General features: G+C 40.8%; 1 protein-coding gene across 1 annotated transcript in view; it reads left to right on the top strand.

The window, feature by feature from the left end:
• LOC140486206 (glycerol kinase) overlaps positions 1 to 21,209 on the top strand; it is a 110,467-nt gene that overhangs the window by 68,609 nt on the left and 20,649 nt on the right. Inside the window, exons 13-17 of the mRNA XM_072585024.1 lie at positions 2,935 to 3,013; positions 6,642 to 6,738; positions 7,731 to 7,815; positions 9,198 to 9,318; positions 10,338 to 10,481. Coding sequence (XP_072441125.1) covers positions 2,935 to 3,013; positions 6,642 to 6,738; positions 7,731 to 7,815; positions 9,198 to 9,318; positions 10,338 to 10,481 — 526 coding nt within the window. The remainder of the gene's footprint in view (positions 1 to 2,934; positions 3,014 to 6,641; positions 6,739 to 7,730; positions 7,816 to 9,197; positions 9,319 to 10,337; positions 10,482 to 21,209) is intronic.

The following is a 21,209-nucleotide window of genomic DNA, read 5'->3' as shown; positions in this document are numbered from 1 at the left end:
ATCCTTCAGTTTGGGTCAATTAAGGGCATGTTTAGGTTCAAGATGCAAATACTATTAGGATTCTTCCAGCTTCAGACTGGCACCTTGCTGAGAATGGAGGCTGGCAGTAACTGAGAAACAGCAGTTCTTAATTTCACATCCTCTTATCGAATCACATGGGTTCATGTCCGAGAAGTTTGTCAAATAAGTTAGAGATCACAAAGCACAGTTCAAAGTGAAATTGACAAACCATTTAATAGTACGGAGATATTGCAGAAGAGAGACTGACTAAGCTGAAACAGTACAGACAGTCTGCACAAGCAGTCGAGGATTCTCTTCCCAGAGCTGAGGATGAGACCAGTTTTTATTATAATCTTGTACAATAAGAATGGGGAAAAAGGCCAAGCCACTACTCAATTTCCAAATTGCAGCAGCAGCCGGCTGCCAAATAGTTAAATTTGGTGATTAATTTATTCGCTTACCAGTCTACCTCCACAGGCCAAGTCCTGGCAGCACTTTAAGAGCCAAGTGACTACCTTCACAGGCCAAGTCATTACTCAATTTCCAAACTGCAGTAGCTGAAGCCAATTCGCTGCAGGTCAGAATTGTGGCCACCCTCCGCAGTCGTCCAGCCTTTCTCTGGTCTGACCCGCTGGGCAGGGCTGGCTGCCAGTATGAATCAGATTAAATTTAAAATGTGAGGTTTGCTTTCTTTGTTGAGAGAGGAAGAAAAGGGCCTGCCGACTAACACCAAACTGTCAGACAAATTTGCCAAATAAGTTAGAGATCACAAAGCACAGTTCGAAGTGAAATTGACAAACAGTTTGTTAGTACGGCAATATCGCGGAAGAGAAACTGACTAAGCTGAAACAGTACAGACAGTCTGCCCAGGCAGTCGAGGATTCTCTGCTCAGAGCTGAGGATGAGACCAGTTTTTATAATAATCTTGTACAGTAAGGCTAATTAGAAATGGGGAAAATACAATGTATCTGGAAATGGAGTAATCTAGTTACAGGGATGCTAATTGGAAAACAGTTATCGGATGAATGTCCTGTTCCTTCACACAATGCAACATCCTGACAGTATCGATGGTTCCTTTCCTCTTCACAAGTAGGTGTTAATGTCTCCTCTGAAGTGGTGAGGTGCTTCCATTGTCTTGTCCTGGGAGCAATGCTCTTGCTGGTGCTTTCTGTCTGACCTGGTCTTTGTGTGGCTTGGTATTGCTGGGTTGTGAAACTGTCCTCGGGGCTTTGGGATAGCTGTGTTGTTCCGACATTGTTAGTGGGAGTTTGAATTGCTGCAAGTGCTGTCTGGTTTGGCTTGTCAATCTGCTTGGTCCCTGCTGAGGCATTCTAGGTGTTTTTTTGGTGCTGTTGGCCAATTTAGCTTTTGTGGGCTTATCGTGGGTTGGCAAGGTGGCAGATCTTTTCCCACAGTCCAAATGATGCAGCCCAGGCCACAGCAGTTGGCTTGGAGAAACATACCAACAAAACAGCAGCTTTAAGACCTGTCATCCTTCCTTATGTTTAAATCTTCGGCAAGCCTGCAAGAGTACCTCAATTTTCATGCTCCTCAAGCCCACTCAGCAATGTCCACTAAGGAATTGGGGATGCCATTCTTCTATTACTGATGACCCTCAATTTAGGCACCCTTGCCTTTGTAACTCACCCAGTATATAATTCCCTAATTGGCTGACTCCAGTGAGATTCACCCTATCAGAGCACTGTTGATCCATGAAGGGTTAGAGTTCAGAAAAGGCTGAACAGGCTGGGGCTGTTTTCCCTGGAGCTTCGGAGGCTGAGGGGTGACCTTATAGAGGTTTACAAAATTATGAGGGGCATGGATAGGGTAAATAGGCAAAGTCTTTTCCCTGGGGTCGGGGAGTCCAGAACTAGCGGGCATAGGTTTAGGGTGAGAGGGTTAAGATATAAAAGAGACCTACAGAGCAATGTTTTCACACAGAGAGTGGTACGTGTATGGAATGAGCTGCCAGAGGAAGTGGTGGAGGCTGGTACAATTGCAACATTTAAGAGGCATTTGGATAGGCATATGAATAGGACGGGTTTGGACGGATATGAGCAAGGTGCTGGCAGGTGGGACTAGATTGGGTTGGGATATCTGGTCAGCATGGATGGGTTGGACCAAAGGGTCTGTTTCCATGCTGTACATCTCTATGACTCTATGACTATGACTCTCTATAACTGTGAAAATATTTCAAGAACAGAAGGTTTGTCAATGTATCAGTAGAGGTAGTCTTATGTTTGTTGTTATGTAAGTCTTTTATTAATTTGATTTACTTTGTTTGCATTTTCAAATAAAATAGCCATAAATTTGTTGGTCCAATTCTACTCCACTCCATTAAGTTATTGTACCATAATCATTAGCCTACTGCCTCTTGTCTTCCAGATTTCAAGCATTCATTGCCATGTTGCATTCAATACTTTATTAAATATCATGTGTAATGTGTTATATAATGTGCAAAATATTGGACTGTCTGGAATGTGTTAAGTGTGTATATTTATTGTGACCTTGGACTGAGCACAGGACATGACTGCTGAAAAATGTGCTGTGTTAAAAACAATATCTTTTCAAATAATTTAGAGGATAATGGACTACCCACAGTGGTTTCCTGTTGTCATTGAAGAGAATGTTTACTAAGTATTAGACATTATAGCTAAATAGAAATTAATGGGCTTTACAAGAATGGTCTTTGTTGCAAGGTAGCAAGTTAATTTATTATTTCATCTTGACCAAGACAGAAAGTAACACTCATTACTCTATTTGATGAGTGATGACTTTCTAATTTGTGTGTACAATATCATTGATATATGGACAAAATCACATCTTTCCAAGTAGATTTATTTTTAAAGAGATTGTTCACTCAAATAGTGAGGTTAGATCCTATAAATGCATAGTTACTCCACTGACAATTGCTTTATTTTCATGTCTGTTCAGGGATCAGTTGCCATAGGTGGTGCTTTGGTTCGCTGGCTTCGAGACAACCTTCATATCATTACCTCAGCAGAGGAAGTTGGCAAGTATTCCTGATCAATTCATACAATCTCCACTTATATCCTGTAAGGAGCTTTAGTTTCTCTTACCTGCACTTTATTTAATCCAAGTATTTGTGAAGAAATCTTAATCTCTGTTTTAGAGAGGGTCTTTACCTATGAATACAACAAAGACAGTTCCACACATCTCACAAAAGCCAAATATAAGGACCCAAAGTATTCCCACTGCGACATGTTTTATTTGGTGAGAGCAGTTTGTGTTAAGTTGTCCAAGGTGAGACACATTTAGCAACATAAAGGAGAGTATTGGTCGATAGAGATTATAGAAAACTAAAAGAGAGATTGGTTAAAATGAGTGAGGGATGAAGAGAAATTCATATGAGCAATATCATGCCAGCAATTCCCCATGAAAAGATGCAGAGAAGATAAGTGATCAGGAAGAGAATTAAAGCTGAAATGTGAGTTTGGAAAGCATAAGGAAGACTCCATTGTGTGCTAGGGTGTGGAAATGGGAAAGATTCCGGACCATGTGTTTATGTGGGATAAACAGCACAAAAAAGGGCAGTTCTGTCCAACCAATCCAAACCAACATTTATGCTGTAATTGAGTCTCCAGTTTTTCCTCATAATCCTCCATATCCTTATCCCTCACTGCCTTGTATAGCTTTACCTTACTTTAACCACTTTCCTGTGATAATGAGTTCTACATTCGCACCTTTTGAGGAACATGTTTCTTCTGAATTTCCTATTGGATTTCTTGATGACTATCTTTTAATGATGCTATATAATTATGGTCTTCACTAAAATTAAAACATTCTGCATCCAGATTGTCTAAAATCCATAATTATAAAGGTCTCTATTAGATTACTGTTTTACCTCCTGCTTCCTTCTCCCCCAACTAAGTATGTTTCAAAAGAATACCTGATAAATTGTCTATTTATGGTTTATTAGCTAATAATTCAGTTATCAATTCAGGCTTAGGGGTCTATTGTTTCCCTGTCTTGTCCTTACCACCTTTCTTAAATAATAGTACCACGTTAGCCAGGCTCCAGTCTTCTGGCAGCTCACCTGTGACTTTTGATGATACAAATATCTGAGCAAATAACTTGGCTCTATCCCCCGTAGGCTCTTTATGTCATCCTGAACTACTTGTCTTCCCGTCTATTTTTATGTCATCCAAAAGCTTGATCATAGTACATTCGCTTCCAACATCCAAAGTCAGTTTTTATTTTTTATTTACTCATGGGCCATGGATGTGGCTAGCTGGTCCAGAATTTATTGCCTGTTCTTAGTTGTCCTAATTGTGATCCCAGCACAAATCCCTGTGGCAATCCACTATTACAGGTTGCCAGCCTGAAAATACCCCCTTATTTTTATCTTCTAATAGTTAGCCAATTTATCTATACTAATATACTATCTCCAACAGAATGGGTTTTTATCTTAAGTCGACTAATGTGTGGTACCTTCTCAAATACCTTCTGAAAAACTAAATGTATTACATCCACTGCTCCCCTTTATTTATCTTCTTCTTATCTCTTCAATGAATTATCATAAATTTGTCAGGCATTAATTCTCCCTGAAAAGCCATGCTGACTGTGCTTGATCACATTTGACATTCCCAAATGATTTACTATTACCCCCCGCCCCCTTTTATAATAGACTCTAGCATTTTCTCAATTACAGATGTTAAGCTATCTGGTCTCTCAGATACTGTTTTTTGTCTCCTTCCCTTTTTAAGTAAATGTGTTAAATGATCAGTTTTGCAATCAGAATTAGAATTAGAATGCCTACAGTGTGGGTACAGTCTCTTCGGCCCAAAGTGTCCACACCAATCCTTCAAAGAGTAACCCACACAGACCTATTCCCTGATACTTAACCCTGACTGATGCACCCAACCTACATATTCGTGAACACTGCAGGCAGTTTATCATGGCCAATTCACCTAACGTGCACATCTTTGGATTTTGGGAATAAACGGGAGCACCCAGAGGAAACCCACACAGACATGAAGAGAATGTGCAAACTCCACTTAGACAGTTGCCCAAGGCTAGAATCAAACCCTGGCGCTGTGAGCCACCATGCTACCCCACAATATTTTCAGAACCTAAGGATTCCTGGAAGATTGCTACCAATATGTTTACTCTGTCTGTAGTTATTTCCTTTAATATCTTTGGCTGCATCTCATTAGATCCAGGGGACTTATCAGCCTTTAGCCCCATTAGTTTTGTTAGCACTTTTTTCTCCAGAAGTAATTATTGTACTTATTTTCTCTCATACCTTCCTTTGCCTCTTGATTATTTAGTATTTTTGGAATGTTATCAGTATCTTCTATTGTGCTGGCTGATGCAAAGTATCATTTCTTAGCCCCCATTTCAAATTCCCAGCCTTATTCTCTCAGGGGCTTCTGTTCATGTTGGTCTCTTTTCCTCCTTAGATGCTGTATCTGTCCATTTTTTATGACTTGCTAGTTAGCTTTCATTGTTTAGTTTCTCCCTTTTTACTCCCCCTTTATTGTGGTTTGGCAATCTTTTGATAGTATTGCAAACATTGCCCATCTTCTGGTTTACCATTAATCTTTGCTACATGGTCTGTTATTGTTTTTTTTCTTTCTATTTGATCCTACCCTTAACTTCCATGGTTAACTAAGATCGGTCTATCCCCTTTCTATAGAATCTCTCCTCCTTTCTGTTGTGATATATCTTTACTTTGAGTAGATACTTTTCTCAAGTATCTATAATTGTTCCTCAACTGTCTTTTCTGCTAATCTTGTTTTCCCAGACTAATCCAGCCAAATTTGCTTTTATCAATGGAATTACTCTTATTTAACACTGTTGTTTCACACCCAAATTTCTCCCTCTTAAACTGAATGTTAAATTTCTATATTCTCTATTCTTTGGTTACTGATCCTTTAGGGAATCATTTGCTCTGAAATAGTTTATTAGGATATTACCATCTACATTACCACATCCAAAATAGCCTGATCCCTGTATGGATCAATAACACATTGTTCTAGGAACTATCCTGAAGACACTCTATGAATTCTTCCACGTGGATACCTTTGCCTATTTGATTTTCCCAATCTACTTGAAAACTAAAGTCACCCGTAATTAATGTGCTGCCTCCTTTACTACCATCATTATCTTGTGATTTATTCTCTCTTTGACAGATAATTTAATAATTTAATTAATAAGTTAAATAAACCATTCTGGAGGTGGCAGGTTTTGTGTTATATGCAGGAGCACACAAATCAGTGCCAAGTGTTTACAGCTCATGTAATTTCAAATCCAAATTTCTGGAGTGGGGCTCCTGACCTACAACAAGCAATTTTTTTTTCAAGAGTTGACCTCTAAACACAAACCTTTGTCTTATGAAATGGAAGACTGCCAACTGAAAATTTTGTGAACACATTGCTTTGCCTCTGCTTAATGCTGATTCTAATTTTTGAGAGAAGCATATTTTTTGTATGGATATTATTACACTAAATAAAAGGTGTGAAAATGCACAGGAACGTAGGATCACAAAGCATTTCTTTTAACAGGCAGTAATTTTTAAACCTCACTTTGAGCAAATTGTTTCAATTTTTCATTTGAAAATTGTATTTTTGCTTTTATTTAACGTGAACTATTGCTACGTTTTATCCAATTTCTTACAGAGAAACTTGCTGCTTCTGTGGGTTCCTCCCATGGTTGCTATTTTGTGCCAGCATTCTCAGGGTTATACGCACCATATTGGGATACTACTGCAAGAGGGTAAGAACTTATTTTTTCATCAATGCCATAATACATTGTAAATTCATTTGGTTTCAGTACGCAGTAGCAGTCTTAACATAATAGCAAATGCAATGTCATGATCTCTGAAAAGCACTGGGTGTTTCTATGGTCAGTACTCAGTACTGTAGAACCTATACTGTTGTGTGATTGTACCCAACATTTCACATTCTGATCCTGTAGTTGTACATGATTTTGAATGTTATTTTGGCATACTCTATTAAGTGCTCACCTTTTAAAAATGTCTAATCTATAATTTTAAATCAGATTTACATGCTTTGTTGATTCTGATTTAAATCTGTAATCACTGTTTAATAACTTCTATTTTGTTAGCCAAAGACAATAGCTACTTATTTCACTATTTTAAATATAAAAATATGTAATATCAACAGTGATTTCTTAAATCTCTCGCTTCTCTGAATAAGCAAATTGACTATACTGGAGTTGTACCATAATACTAATAGTAAAGTGACTAGCTAAATCATATGCTGTCAAAAAATCTAATTGTTCAACAGTAAGAATATTAAAATGTAAAAATATTAAAATCTTGAAACTTGGTAAACTAATCCCCAGTATGCCCTAGCTGACCACATTAACCTTCTAACTTTGCACAAATTCTCAGGTATCCTCTTCTCCTCCTGCTTGTTATCCAATATTACAGACAGATTTTCAGCTTTGAAATACATCATAGAATTTCAAGTAGTTAGTTCTGTTGCTAAAATAGTTTGTTGTACCCCAACTGCAGTTATCTAGTAAATACACAAAGTGATTAGGTATTGAGGTGAAAATTGTTCACCACCTCAAAGTATTTTGATTTACATAGGGAACAGACTCCTTAATAATTAATGGTAAATGTTGATAAATAAATCTATTGAATAATAATTTCTTCTAAATCATAGAATATTGATACCTTTTATGCCATACAAATAGTATCTACATATTTACTTTACCTTATTTTTTTTTCTTTTCTGTAGAATAATATGTGGCATTACCCAGTATACAAATAGAAATCATATTGCATTTGCTGCACTAGAAGCTGTTGCCTTTCAAACCCGTGAGGTAAGCTAATGGGTACTCTGGATTGAAGTTTAACTTTATTTTACAAAATTGTCCTGGTCAGAATCATTAAATGTAATTGAGGGGTTTTTGCTAACTGCTGTTTTATAGCTCTGCTGATGAGTCCTTCCATCACTGATGACAAAAGCCTTTTGTGAGACTCTTATGTTTTGGGACTATCATTTAGGGGAAAATTGAACAAAGGGATTGTATATCCTGTTCAGAATTCTTTTGCCAGACGAGCGGGTAGTTTAGGCAGTAATGAGTAAAGGGAGAAAGCAGGTAATTTTATTGGAGAGAAAATGCAATGAATTCACACCTATAGTCCAAGACAAAAGCATCAGTGCTGATAGTGACAAAGGTTAGTCTGAAGTATCCAAACCCAGAAAAACTTAGGAACGTCGAGTTTTGTAAAGTTCTGTTTTAAGCTGTCTATTTAGTTTTGAGATAGAATGAAGTTGAGAATTTAAAGAATAGCTATTTGGCCTTTATTCATGAATCCATAGTCTGTGTAATTTATATTAATGGACTTTAATAGAGTGGAGAGTCCATAGGAAATCATAACAGAATCAGCTTGCAAAGCATTTTCTTAAAGAAGTATCACTATCACTTTCTGACACTGGTCAAGTCTGTAAGAAACGAAGAGAGTGTGCAGGGGTATAATGACAGCAAGTGTCTATGGTTCACCATGTAAAAGTATTTGTAATTGATCTCAATTGGATTGAAGAAACCTCAGTCTACAATATCCTGGCAGAACTCCAAAAAAAACTGGGTCTTTTTAGTTGAAAAAAAGGGAAAGTTTACCTCCAACTCCCAAAGAAATGAAGCCAAGTTTCTGAAAGTTATTGTCACTCCGGATTCCTTCTAATCCCAAATATTTTACAATTTGCTCTCCATATGTATTTTACCTATGTTGGGATCCAGTGCTGCTATGTTTTGAGTTTTTAATCTCATTCTGTTTTAGCTCCTGTGCATTAGTTCCATACTTTGCTGGCATTTGTAATGAAACCAGTTCTTAAAACGGTGTTAAAATTTTAAACACTACAAGGTAGTTGGAGTCATTCCATGTTAACAATGGAAGCCATACTTGAATGAAGTGTGGATGGTGAAATTAGCACTTAGTTGTCTAAACTGCATTCTGTTGTAAACTCAATATTGGGAGTGACCATTTAATCTTAAAAATTACCATTTCCAATCAAATTTATCTTAGATTGTGTATAATGTGCACACTAATACTGTTGAAGTTTCATTTATTTCATAACATTTTTTATTGCATGAGGTTAACAAAGAGTACATTAGAAGGACAACAAGAACAAATATTAACTTAATTGTGCTTTTATTACTACTTTTTGTGACTGCTTAGTCATTGTGTGTGCTTCTTTTAGCTTCTTGAGGCCATGAATAAAGAATCTGGAATCAATCAGAGCAGTCTCCAGGTGGATGGAGGAATGACTGCTAACAAAATAATGATGCAACTCCAATCAGATATTCTTTGTATACCAGTAGGTAAGGGTGCACAATTCCAAACCTTAAAAAAAATCTGATTTAAAGTACTGAATAATATTCCTCCAAAAACATAAAATCACACTACTTTTGTCCTTTCTAAAAGTGAATGATTTGAGGAAAGAACTTGCCTACCTACCCAGAGCTTCAACCTGACAGTTTTTAGCCACCTATCGACACAGCACCACCCTTCCTATTATCCAATATAGCGCTCAGCAGTCTTCCCAGCCCTGATAAAGCTCAATCACCTGGAGGGGAAGGGGCTGCTACACTGTCAGGAAGAAGGAGAAGCATTATTTAGAGGTTAAAGGGGCAGCATTGTCAAGGGAGTGAAGGGGAATCACTGTCGTGAGGGGGCTAGTGGAAGCATTGTCAGGAAGGAGCAGCATTTTCAAGTGGGTTGAGGGTTTGATGTGAAGGTAGTAATGTGTATTGTTGGGGGATGTGTATGGAAGGTGATCATTGAAATGGAGTGAGTAAAAGGTAAGCTTTGTCGCTGTTTCAAGGAGGAGAATGAGAATTTTCAATGGGTGACAGTGGAAAGTGATCTCCTGATTGGCTGCTGATCAGAAGATGGGTGTATGTTTGACTAGAACCACTGTAAGTGATTGAGCACAGAGTTAATGGATGTAGGGGAATTGACATGGTTTAACCCATTTTGAAAACAGAATTCATACTTAATAGTTAGAACTTGGCATATTGTGGTGTTTCCCTTTTAAGGGTTGCAAGGTTTACATAATTTGCCTCTTTTCAAGCAGATATCTTCTTTTTCATATGAATATGGTGATAGAGGGTCAATGACTCTAACAGTGCTAAATTCATACTGAAATACAGTGAAAACCACTGCAGGTTCTGTTTTTGTTTGAACAAGGAGTGTTTGTGATATCTGTATGTGAAATGTACTGCACATAGTACTAAAGTCTGATAACTTTTGTGATTGTACTTACATTTACAAACAATGTAGCAATAATCTAAGCATATAGAAAGCAAGTGCAACATATTTGATGTTTTGTTTGTTTCAGTAAAACCAGCTATGGCAGAAACAACTGCTTTAGGTGCTGCTATGGCAGCCGGTTCTGCAGATGGTGTTGGCGTGTGGAGTCTATCTCCTGATGATCTCTCAGCTGTAGTATGGGAGACATTTGAACCTCAGATAGACCCTGCTGGTAAGAAAATATTTGTTATGAAATACTTGTCAGAAAATTCAATGTGTTGAATTTTTTTTTGGTTTTTCATTTAACAAAAAGTGAGAGAGTTATAATCCCATCATTGTTCCTTAAATGTAACCAGCAACATAGTGGACTGGATATTCTGAAGATTGACAGTCACAGTTGGATTGCTAGTTCACGCTTTTTTTTATGTTAGAATTAAGATCTACATTTCAAACGGAAAATTTGATCCCAGCTCCTTCAGAAATAGGAAACATAGTGAAAATCAACGCAGCTCCCTGATATTGCAGGGTAGTCTGGGGAAGTCTAACCTACTGCAGTAATCAATGTACAGCAAACTTTGTTTGAACCAGCACTCTGGATAAACTGGCAAAGATTATGTACAGCAAATACCAGGAGTTTACTGTAGTATCATGACCTCCACAATGTCTGAATAATCAGATGAGGATGCAAGTGAGAAGGCTGTCTGCTGGTAAATGAGCTTGCGGCACAGATCAAAATTGGCAAGTATGACAGAGTGGGCATCACAGAGACATGGCTGCAAGGTGATCAGGATTGGGAGCTGAATATTCGAGGATATACATCTATCAAAAAGGCAGGTGGGCAGAGGGGGGTGGGGTTGACTTCTTAGTAAGAAAAGATAAAAGGTAGGGAGGAAGGACTTGGGGGAGGGGCGTTGGAAATGCGATAGGTGGAAGGAGGTCAAGGTGAGGGTGATAGGCTGGAGTGGGGTGGGGGGCGGAGAGGTCAGGAAGAAGATTGCAGGTTAGGAAGGCGATGCTGAGTTCGAGGGATTTGACTGAGACAAGGTGGGGGGAGGGGAAATGAGGAAACTAGAGAAATCTGAGTTCATCCCTTGTGGTTGGAGGGTTCCTAGGCGGAAGATGAGGCGCTCTTCCTCCAACCGTCGTGTTGCTATGGTCTGGCGTTGGAGGAGTCCAAGGACATGCATGTCTTTGGTGGAGTGGGAGGGGGGAGTTGAAATGTTGAGCTACGGGGTGGTTGGGTTGGTTGGTCCAGGTGTCCCAGAGGTGTTCTCTGAAACGTTCCGCAAGTAGGCGGCCTGTCTCCCCAATATAGAAGAGGCCACATGGGGTGCAGCGGATGCAATAAATGATGTTTGTGGAGGTGCAGGTGAATTTGTGGCGGATATGGAAGTATCCCTTGGGGCCTTGGAGGGAGGTAAGGGGGGAGGTGTGGGCGCAAGTTTTGCATTTCTTGCAGTTGCAGGGGAAGGTGCCGGGAGTGGAGGTTGGGTTGGTGGGGGGTGTGGACCTGACGAGGGAGTCACGGAGGGAGTGGTCTTTTCGGAACGCTGATAGGGGAGGGAAGGGAAATATATCCCTGGTGGTGGGGTCCGTTTGGAGGTGGCGGAAATGACGGCGGATGATAGGCTGTACATGGAGGTTGATGGGGTGGTGGGTGAGGACCAGTGGGGTTCTGTCCTGGTACATGGAGGTTGGTGGGTTGGTAGGTGAGGACCAGTGGGGTTCTGTCCTGGTACATGGAGGTTGGGTTGGTAGGTGAGGGCCAGTGGGGTTCTGTCCTGGTACATGGAAGTTGCTGGGGTGGTAGGTGAGGACCAGTGGGGTTCTGTCCTGGACATAACCCCACTGGTCCTCACCTACCACCACACCAACCTCCATGTACCAGGACAGAACCCCACTGGTCCTCACCTACCACCACATCAACCTCCATGTACAGCCTATCATCCGCCGTCATTTCCGCCACCTCCAAACGGACCCCACCACCAGGGATATATTTCCCTTCCCTCCCCTATCAGCGTTCCGAAAAGACCACTCCCTCCGTGACTCCCTCGTCAGGTCCACACCCCCCACCAACCCAACCTCCACTCCCGGCACCTTCCCCTGCAACTGCAAGAAATGCAAAACTTGAGCCCACATGTCCCCCCTTACCTCCCTCCAAGGCCCCAAGGGATACTTCCATATCCGCCACAAATTCACCTGCACCTCCACACACATCATCTATTGCATCCGCTACACCCCATGTGGCCTCCTCTATATTGGGGAGACAGGCTGCCTACTTGTGGAACGTTTCAGAGAACACCTCTGGGACACCCGGACCAACCAACCCAACCACCCCGTAGCTCAACACTTCAACTTCCCCTCCCACTCCACCAAGGACATGCAGGTTCTTGGACTCCTCCATCGCCAGACCATAGCAACACGACGGTTGGAGGAAGAGCGCCTCATCTTCCGCCTACGAACCCTCCAATCACAAGGGATAAACTCAGATTTCTCCAGTTTCCTCATTTCCCCTCCCCCCACCTTGTCTCAGTCAAATCCCTCGAACTCAGCACCGCCTTCCTAACCTGCAATCTTCTTCCTGACCTCTCCGTGCCCACCCCACTCCAGCCTATCACCCTCACCTTGACCTCCTTCCACCTATCGCATTTCCAACTCCCCTCCCCCAAGTCCCTCCTCCCTACCTTTTATCTTAGCCTGCTGGACACACTTTCCTCATTCGTGAAGAAGGGCTTATGCCCGAAACGTCGATTCTCCTGCTCCTTGGATGCTGCCTGACCTGCTGCACTTTTCCAGCAACATATTTTCAGCTCGGATCTCCAGCATCTGCATTCCTCACTTTCTCCTTCTTAGTAAGAAATGCAATTACATCAATAGAAAGAAACAAAGTAGGTCAGATGGTGTCGAATGTGTGTGGGTAGAATTGAGAAACCTCAAAAGGTAAAAAAAAAATTGTTGGAGTTATGTACAGGCCTCCAAACAGTATTCTGGAGCTGGAAAGCAAGATGGACTAGAAGATAGAAAAGATGTGTAAGAAAGGCAAAGTTACAGTAATCATGAGGGATTTCTATATGCAGGTGGACTGGGAAAGTGGATTGCAAGAAAAGGAATGTGTGGAATTTAGATGAGATGGCTTTTTGGAGTAGCTTGTGGAGCCTACAAGCTGGGTTTAGTGTTGTGCAGTGAGGCAGGTTTGATAAGGAAGCTTAACGTGAAGGAACCCTTATGAACAGTGATCATAATATGATTGAATTTACTCTGCAATTAGAGAGGGAGAAGATGGTATTTCAGCTGAATAAAGCAACTACAGAGGCATAAGGGAGGAGCTGGGTAGAATTGACAGAGAGGAACCTAGCAGGAAAGACAGTGGAACAGCGATGGCAGGAGTTTCTGGAAGTAATTCAGGAGATACAGCAGAGATAAATCCCAAGGAAAAAGAAGCATGGTACAGGGAAGATGAGGCTAATGAGGGAAATCAAGTATAGCGTAAAAGTAAAAGAAAGCACGTCGTGTGCAAAGGGCAGTGGAAAACCAAAACATTACAAAGATCAACAGAGGAACAAAAAAAAGAAATAAAGAAGGAGAAGATTAAATATGAGGGTAAGCTAGCCAGTAATATAAAGGAAAACTGTAAGAGTTTCTTTAGACACATAAAGGGCAAAAGAAAAGCAAAAGTGGACATTGGGTCACTGGAAAATGGCTGAGGATCTGAATAATTACTTCACATCAGTCTTCACAGTGGAAGACATGACTAATATCCCAAAAATTCAAGAGAGTGAGGGGGCAGAGTTACGTATAGTGGCCATCACCAAGTAGAATGGCCTGAAGATGGATAAATTACCTGGACCAGAAGAAATATAACCTAGAGTTCTAAGGGAGATAGCTGAATGCATTTGTGGTGATCTTTCAGGAATCGCTTGAATCAGGGAGGGTCCTGGAGGACTGGAAAATTTCTAATGTGAGACTCCCTAAAAAGGGAGTAAGGCACAAGATAGGAAATTACAGACCAATGAGCCTAACCTCAGTCATGGGTAAGATCCTGGAATCCATTGTAAAGGATGAGATTTCTGAATACTTGGAAGTGCATGGTAAAATAGGACAAAGCCAGCAAGGAGAGGTCATGCCTGACAAATCTGCTAGAATTCTTTGAAGAACTAATGAGCAGGTTAGACCAAGGAGAGCCAATGGATGTTATATACCTGGACTTCAAGAAGGCCTTGGACAAGGTGCCACACAAGAGGCTATTACGTAAGATAAGGGACCATGATGTTAGTGGCAAGGTGCTAGCATGGATAGAAGCTTAGCTATCTGGCAGAAAGCAGAGGGTGGGAATAGAAGGGTCCTTCTCAGGATGGCATCCGGTGACAAGCTGTGATCCACAAGGGTCAGTGTTGGGACCACAACTTTTCACTTTATACATTAATGATTTAGATGAAGGAACTGAGGGCATTGTGGCTAGGTTTGCAGATGATACAAAGATAGGTAGAGGGTCAAGTGGCATTGTGGAGGCTGGGAGGCTGCAGAAGGATTTGGATAGGTTAAGAGAGAGGGCAAAGAAGTGGCAGATGGAGTGCAATGTGAGAAAGTGTGCGGTCATGCACTTTGGTAGGAAGAATAGAGGCATAGACTATTTTCTAAATGGTGAGAAAATTCAGAAGTCTGAAGTACAGAGAGATTTAAAAGTTCTAGCCAAGGATTCTCTCAAGGTAAACTTACAGGTTGAGTCAGTAGTTATGAAAGCAAATGCAATGATGGCATTTATTTTGAGAGAACTTGAATGTAAAAGCAGGGATGTACTTCTGAGTTTCTTTAAGGTTTTTATCAAATCACATTTGGAGTATTATACGCAGTTTTTGGCCCCATATCTCAGGAAGGATGCACTTGCCCGAGAGTGTGTTCAGAGGAGGTTCACAAGAATGGAACCAACGATGAAAAGCTTTAACCAGTAAGGAACGTTTGAGGACTCTGGGTCTATACTGAGTTTAGAAGGATGAGAGGGAATCTAATTGAAACATACAGAATGCTGAATGGCCTGGACAGAGTAGATGTTGGGAAGATGTTTCCATTGGTAGGAGAGACTAGGTCCTGAGGGCACAGCCTTTAGTAAAGGGAAGACTTTTCAGAACTGAGATAAGGAGAAACTTCTTCAGCGAGAGAGTGGTGAAGCAATGGAATTCATTGCTACAGAAGACGGTGGAAGCCAGGTCATTGAATATATTTAAGATGAGATAGATAGGTCTTGAGTATCAAAGGGATCAAGGGTTATGGAGAGAAAGCAGGAGAATGGGGTTGAGAAACTTATCAGCCATGATTGAATGGTCTAATTTCTGCTCCGATGTCTTCTGGTCTAAGTTTTACTTAAGGCAAAGTTGCATTATTATTTAAGTGATTTATGCTGTAAATAAAGTATAACAGTGATGTGTATACTCCTGCATTATATTTCCATTAGGTAGTATGTGGATCTTCTGATCAACCACAATGTTTGATCAGTCAGCACACTCCTAGTCCCATAGATATTGGTTAATAAAAAGTTTGCTGTACCCTGTCCTCGGATTTTAATGTCTAATAGTAGATCCAGAAACTTTGATAACCACTGTGAAAGGGTAAAGCTAAGTGTGGGGCTAGGGTGGCAGTAGTGTGAGAGTAGGGTGGGTAATGGTGGCAGATAAGAGATGGGGTGTTTAGGGTAGTTTGCGGGGGGGGGGGGTGTCAGGGCTGGCAGAGGTGGGGGTTGGGGGCATATCAAAGTTTGGGGGTAAAGCTTGTCAGGACAGATGAGTGAAAGTAGTGTCCAGGCCATCTGCGCGGCTGGAGGCTTTTTGAGTCATGGGGCTTCAGGCTAGATGTGAGAAGTTAGGTGTCAGGACCAATGGGACTTTAGATTTCCAAGATGGAGGATGGGAAAAATTTCTGGCTGTAACAGCTGCTCCTTTTTTGAGGTATCTTGGATGTTGGAGGTGATTTCCTCAAATTCCAGGAGCAGTTGCATTGTCTTGGAACTTCAGAAAAAAAAAATCACAACAACAGCAGTTTTAAAAGGGAGAAGAACAGACAAAGGAAGCAGATGGTGAGGTCAGTGCAGGAGAGAGAGAGAGAGAGAGAGAGAGAAAGAAACTGACATCAGAGTGAACCTGCACAGTTACTGCCTTTGCTGTTTGAATTCATATATCGCTGGACATCGGAGTGCGTCTGGGGAAATTAACAAACAGTGAAATTCACAACTGATCTTGGAGGAACTATTTGGGTGAAGTTCACAGTACAGAATCAGATAAGTTAATTGTTTTAAGTGGCCTACAGAAACTCTGCAGTAATGAGTAGAGTGGGTTTTTTCTTGATTATATGCCTTTTGAGATATGTCTCTTGATTAAACTTAAAATATAAGCTGTAACTATTAATCTAACCTGGGGCAGTGTTTAGTAGAGGAATAAGACGGTGTTATTTTCAGATTGTGAAGGAGCAAAAATGGCCTTTAGTAGAGTGATATGTGTTTCTTGTCAGATGTGGGAGCTAAAAGAGAGTTTAAGGGTTTCTGTGGGTTATACCTGCAATAAATGGTAGGTTGCGAATCTTAACAGATCGAATGGATCGGTTGGAGAGACAGTTAGAAGCAATGAGGAAAATGCATCAGCAACAGTATGTGATGGATGGCAGTTATAGGAAGGGGGGAAAGTCTCAGATACAGTCACATAGATGGGTTAACTCTAGGAAAGGTAAGAGAGGTAGATGCCTAGTGCAGGTGTGTTCTGTGGCTATACCCATTTCAAACAAGTATGCTGTTTTAGAAAATGTAGGGGGTGATGGATTCTTAGGGGAACGTAGCACGAACAGCCAAGTTTTTGGTATTGAGACTGGCTCTAATGCAACGAGGGGTACGTCAGATTCCAAGTCGTCAATTGTGTTCTAGGGGATTCTCTAGTCCAAGATACAGACAGACGTTTCTGTGGCCAGCAGCGAAAAATCAGAATGGTGTGTTGCTTCCCCGGTGCCAGGATCAAGGATGTCTCAGAGAGGGTGCAGAATGTTCTCACGGGGGAGAGGCACCAGAAGAAGTCATTGTCCACTTTGGAACCAACGATATAGGAAAGGAAAAGGTTGAGATTCTGAAGGCTGATTACAGAGAGTTAGGCAGGAATTTAAAAAGGAGGTCCTCGAGAGTAGTAACGTCTGGAATACTCCCAGTGCTACGAGCTAGTGAGGGCAGGAATAGGAGGATAGAACAGATGAATGCGTGGCTGAGGAACTGGTGTATGGGAGAAGGTTCATATTTTTGGATCATTGGAATCTCTTTTGGGATAGAAGTGACCTGTACAAGAAGGACAGATTGCACCTTAATTGGAAGGAGACCAGTATACTGGCGGGGAGATTTGCTAGAGCTGCTTGGGAGGATTTAGACTAGTAAGATGGGGGGGATGGGGAGACAGAGATCAATCTGATACTGGTACAATTGAGAGCAGAAGAGAGTCAAACAGTCAGGGCAGGCAGGGACAGGGTAGGACTAATAAACTGCATTTATTTCAATGCAAGGGGCCTAACAGGGAAGGCAGATGAACTCGGGGCATGGTTAGGAACATGGGACTGGGATATCATAGCAATTACAGGAACATGGCTCAGGGATGGGCAGGACTGGCAGCTTGATGTTCCAGGATACAAATGCTACAGGAAGGATAGAAAGGGAGGCAAGAGAGGAGGGAGAGTGGCATTTTTTTAAATAGATTTTTTATTAGAAATTTAACATTTTTACAAGTTTACAAAAATAAACAAAACTCATATACAAACATTGATATACAATTAAATCAAATTTACAATAGCCAAAATTTAACAAAAGAAAAAAAATACCAAAAAAGAAAAAAAACAACAAAACTCAACTGTCTACTAATCTAACCTACAACTAACCAGAGTGTATATTTAAATCTCTTACATGCTCGGAATGTGTTAATATCAGATGTAATAAAACCCGTATTCGTGCGGGATTCCTCTCCTAGGGGTCCCAGACCAGCCAGGTTTGTAATCTCAATAAATAAAAGCCCTTGTTAGGCTAGCCGAAATATCTGTATTTATGTAATTCAAGAAGGGCTGCCATATTTTATAAAATAATTCGGTATTTCGGTGCACCATATTTGTAAGGAAGTCAAGGGGAATACATTCTATAATTAATCTGTGCCAATTTAAAAGTCCAGGGGGGCCCTCAGCCACCCAGTTCACCAAAATATTTTTCCTTGCACAGAAAGAGAGAATAGAAAATAGTCTCTTCCCGTACATGTCCAGGGAGGGAAAGTTTAAAAAGCCCAAAAGGAGAGATACAGGGTCCACTTTAATTTCCGTTCCTAAAATTTCTGTCAGGGTACTTGCTACTTTAGTCCAATATCTACGGATCTTGTATCAGGTCCATAGGCAATGTACAAGAGTGCCCACCTCTATTTTGCATTTGGGACACATTGGAGATGCCCCTGCCTTAAATTTTGCCAATCGATCCGGTGCTATGTGGGCCCTATGAAGTATCTTCAGCTGGATAGCCTGGGTTCTGTTACAGATAGTAATTCTTCTAGCGTTTTCCCAAATATCATTCCACGTTTCTATCGAGATTTCTAGTTCTAAATCCTGATCCCATGTTTTAAGCAGATTGTCCATATCTCCCAATACTCCATCATGTAGTAAATGATAAATAGTACTGACGGAAGATACCCCCACTGGTCGTAGGACACTACATTCTCTATCTGATTTATAAAGACTATCTAATAACGTAGTCTTCATCTGTATATAGTCTCGAATTTGGAAGTATCGAAAGAGGTCTCCATTAGGTAATCCGAATTTCTGACGCAGCTGTTCAAAAGACATCAGGACCCCATCTTTAAATAGGTCCCCTAGACATGAGATACCCCTGGATCTCCAGAGTTTAAAAGTGGCATCTGTAAACCCCGGTTGGAATCCCCATGGTCCCACGATCGGTGCATAGGGGGATGTTTTATGTGAATTACCCTCATTTTGCCGCATTATATTCCAAACCTTAATTGTGTTTAGTATTATAGGGTTTTTACAGTGATCTGTAATGATTTTCCTCTTGTCTGAAAATAAAAGGTTAGTAAGTGGGTATTTTACTTGAGAGGCCTCAATGTCCAACCAGATTGATTGTGGATCAGCCAAGACCCAATCAGCTATGTAACTTAATAGGGAACTTAACTGATATTTCCTAAAATCTGGGAAGTCCAATCCTCCCCTTGCCTGTGGAAGCTGTAGCTTCTTCAGCTTAATGAGGGGCCGTCTATGATTCCAGATAAAGGAACCCAGCCAGCCATATAATTTACGTAGAGCCATCCTCGGCAGCATCACCGGAAGCATTCTCATAGGATATAGGAGACGGGGCAGGACATTCATTTTAATTAGTGCTATTCTACCCAACCAGGAAATTGGAAGGTCTCCCCATCGCTGGAGGTCCTGCCTTGTCCTTTCCAGTAAATGCACAAAATTAGCCTTATACAACTGACCAAATACTGGAGTAATAAAAATGCCTAAATATAAGAAACCCTCCAGGGACCAACGAAAGGGAAAAAGGGATCCGTCCACTAAGTGGGGTGTCATAGCAAGGCCACCCATTGGCATAGCCTCTGATTTTGAAAAATTAATTTTATAGCCTGAGAATGCGCTAAATATATTAAAAACATGGATTAGGCGAGGTACGGACATCAGAGGATTACTGAGGAATAGAAGAACATCATCTGCATAAAGGGTAATTTTATGTTTACCTGTACCAATCCTTGGGGCCGTTATATTAGGATCAGCTCGTATAGCTTCTGCTAGTGGTTCAATTATTAGCATAAATAACAATGGCGAGAGAGGACAACCCTGACGGCAGCCCCTACCCACACTAAAGCTATCCGAACCTAATTCATTGGTAACCACAACTGCTTTGGGATCACTATACAATGTTGAGACCCATTTGGTAAACTCCTGTCCAACGCCAAACCTTTCCAATGTGTAAAACAAATATGACCATTCAACCCTATCAAATGCCTTTTCCGTGTCTAATGAAACTATTACTCCTGGTATCTTTCCCTGATGAAAGGCTTGAATCATATTCAAAACCCTTCTAATATTATTGGATGATCTATGGCACTTAATAAACCCCATCTGATCCTCCTTTATAATATGTGGCAGTACCCTTTCTAGTCTCAGTGCTAACGTTTTAGAAAGGATTTTAAAATCTACATTTAGCAAGGATATTGGTCTGTATGACGTACAATCTTCTGGATCCTTTCCTTTTTTAAGGATAAGAGAGATATTTGCCTCTTTCAGCGAAGGCGGGAGACAGCCCTAACTATATGCATAGTTATACATGTCCATAAGTGGACCAGCCAATATTTCTGTAAATTCTTTATAGAATTCAGCTTGAAAAACCATCTTGGCCGGGTGCCTTACTGCTCTGAAGTTGCCTAATTGCATCAAGTATTTCTTGGACTATTAGAGGAGCATTTAGGACCGATACCTGTTCCGGAGTTAGGCCCGGAAAGGTCAAATTTTTAAAAAATGACTGCATCCTCCTAGTCCTATCTTCACAATCCTGCGATTTATATAACTCAGAATAAAATTCTCTAAAGATCGCATTAATCTTTTTATGATCATGAGTCAAAATACCCATACTTTCCTTGATAGATGTAATAGTCTGAGGGGCCTTTTTTTTCTTTGCAAGAAATGCTAAGTATCTACCTGGTTTGTCGCCATATTCAAATAATATTTCCCTCTTAGCCATTTGAGTAAACGTAGTGTTTAGAGCTGTCCTAAGAGCCATAATCCTTTGCAAATTAATAATAGAAGGTCTATCAGTGTATGCTGTTTCAGCTGCTTTTAAGTGAGCTTCAATCAGACACTGTTGTTCTCCTTTCAATTTTTTCTGGGTCGCTGAGTAGGAGATGATCAAACCTCGCGTGTAAGCTTTGATGGTCTCCCACATCATTGATGGGTTGCT

The sequence above is a fragment of the Chiloscyllium punctatum genome, chromosome 15, assembly GCF_047496795.1.
Source record: "Chiloscyllium punctatum isolate Juve2018m chromosome 15, sChiPun1.3, whole genome shotgun sequence".
Lineage (NCBI taxonomy): Eukaryota > Metazoa > Chordata > Chondrichthyes > Orectolobiformes > Hemiscylliidae > Chiloscyllium > Chiloscyllium punctatum.
Note: the sequence above shows the minus strand (reverse complement) of the source record. Positions and strands in the feature narration are given on the sequence as shown.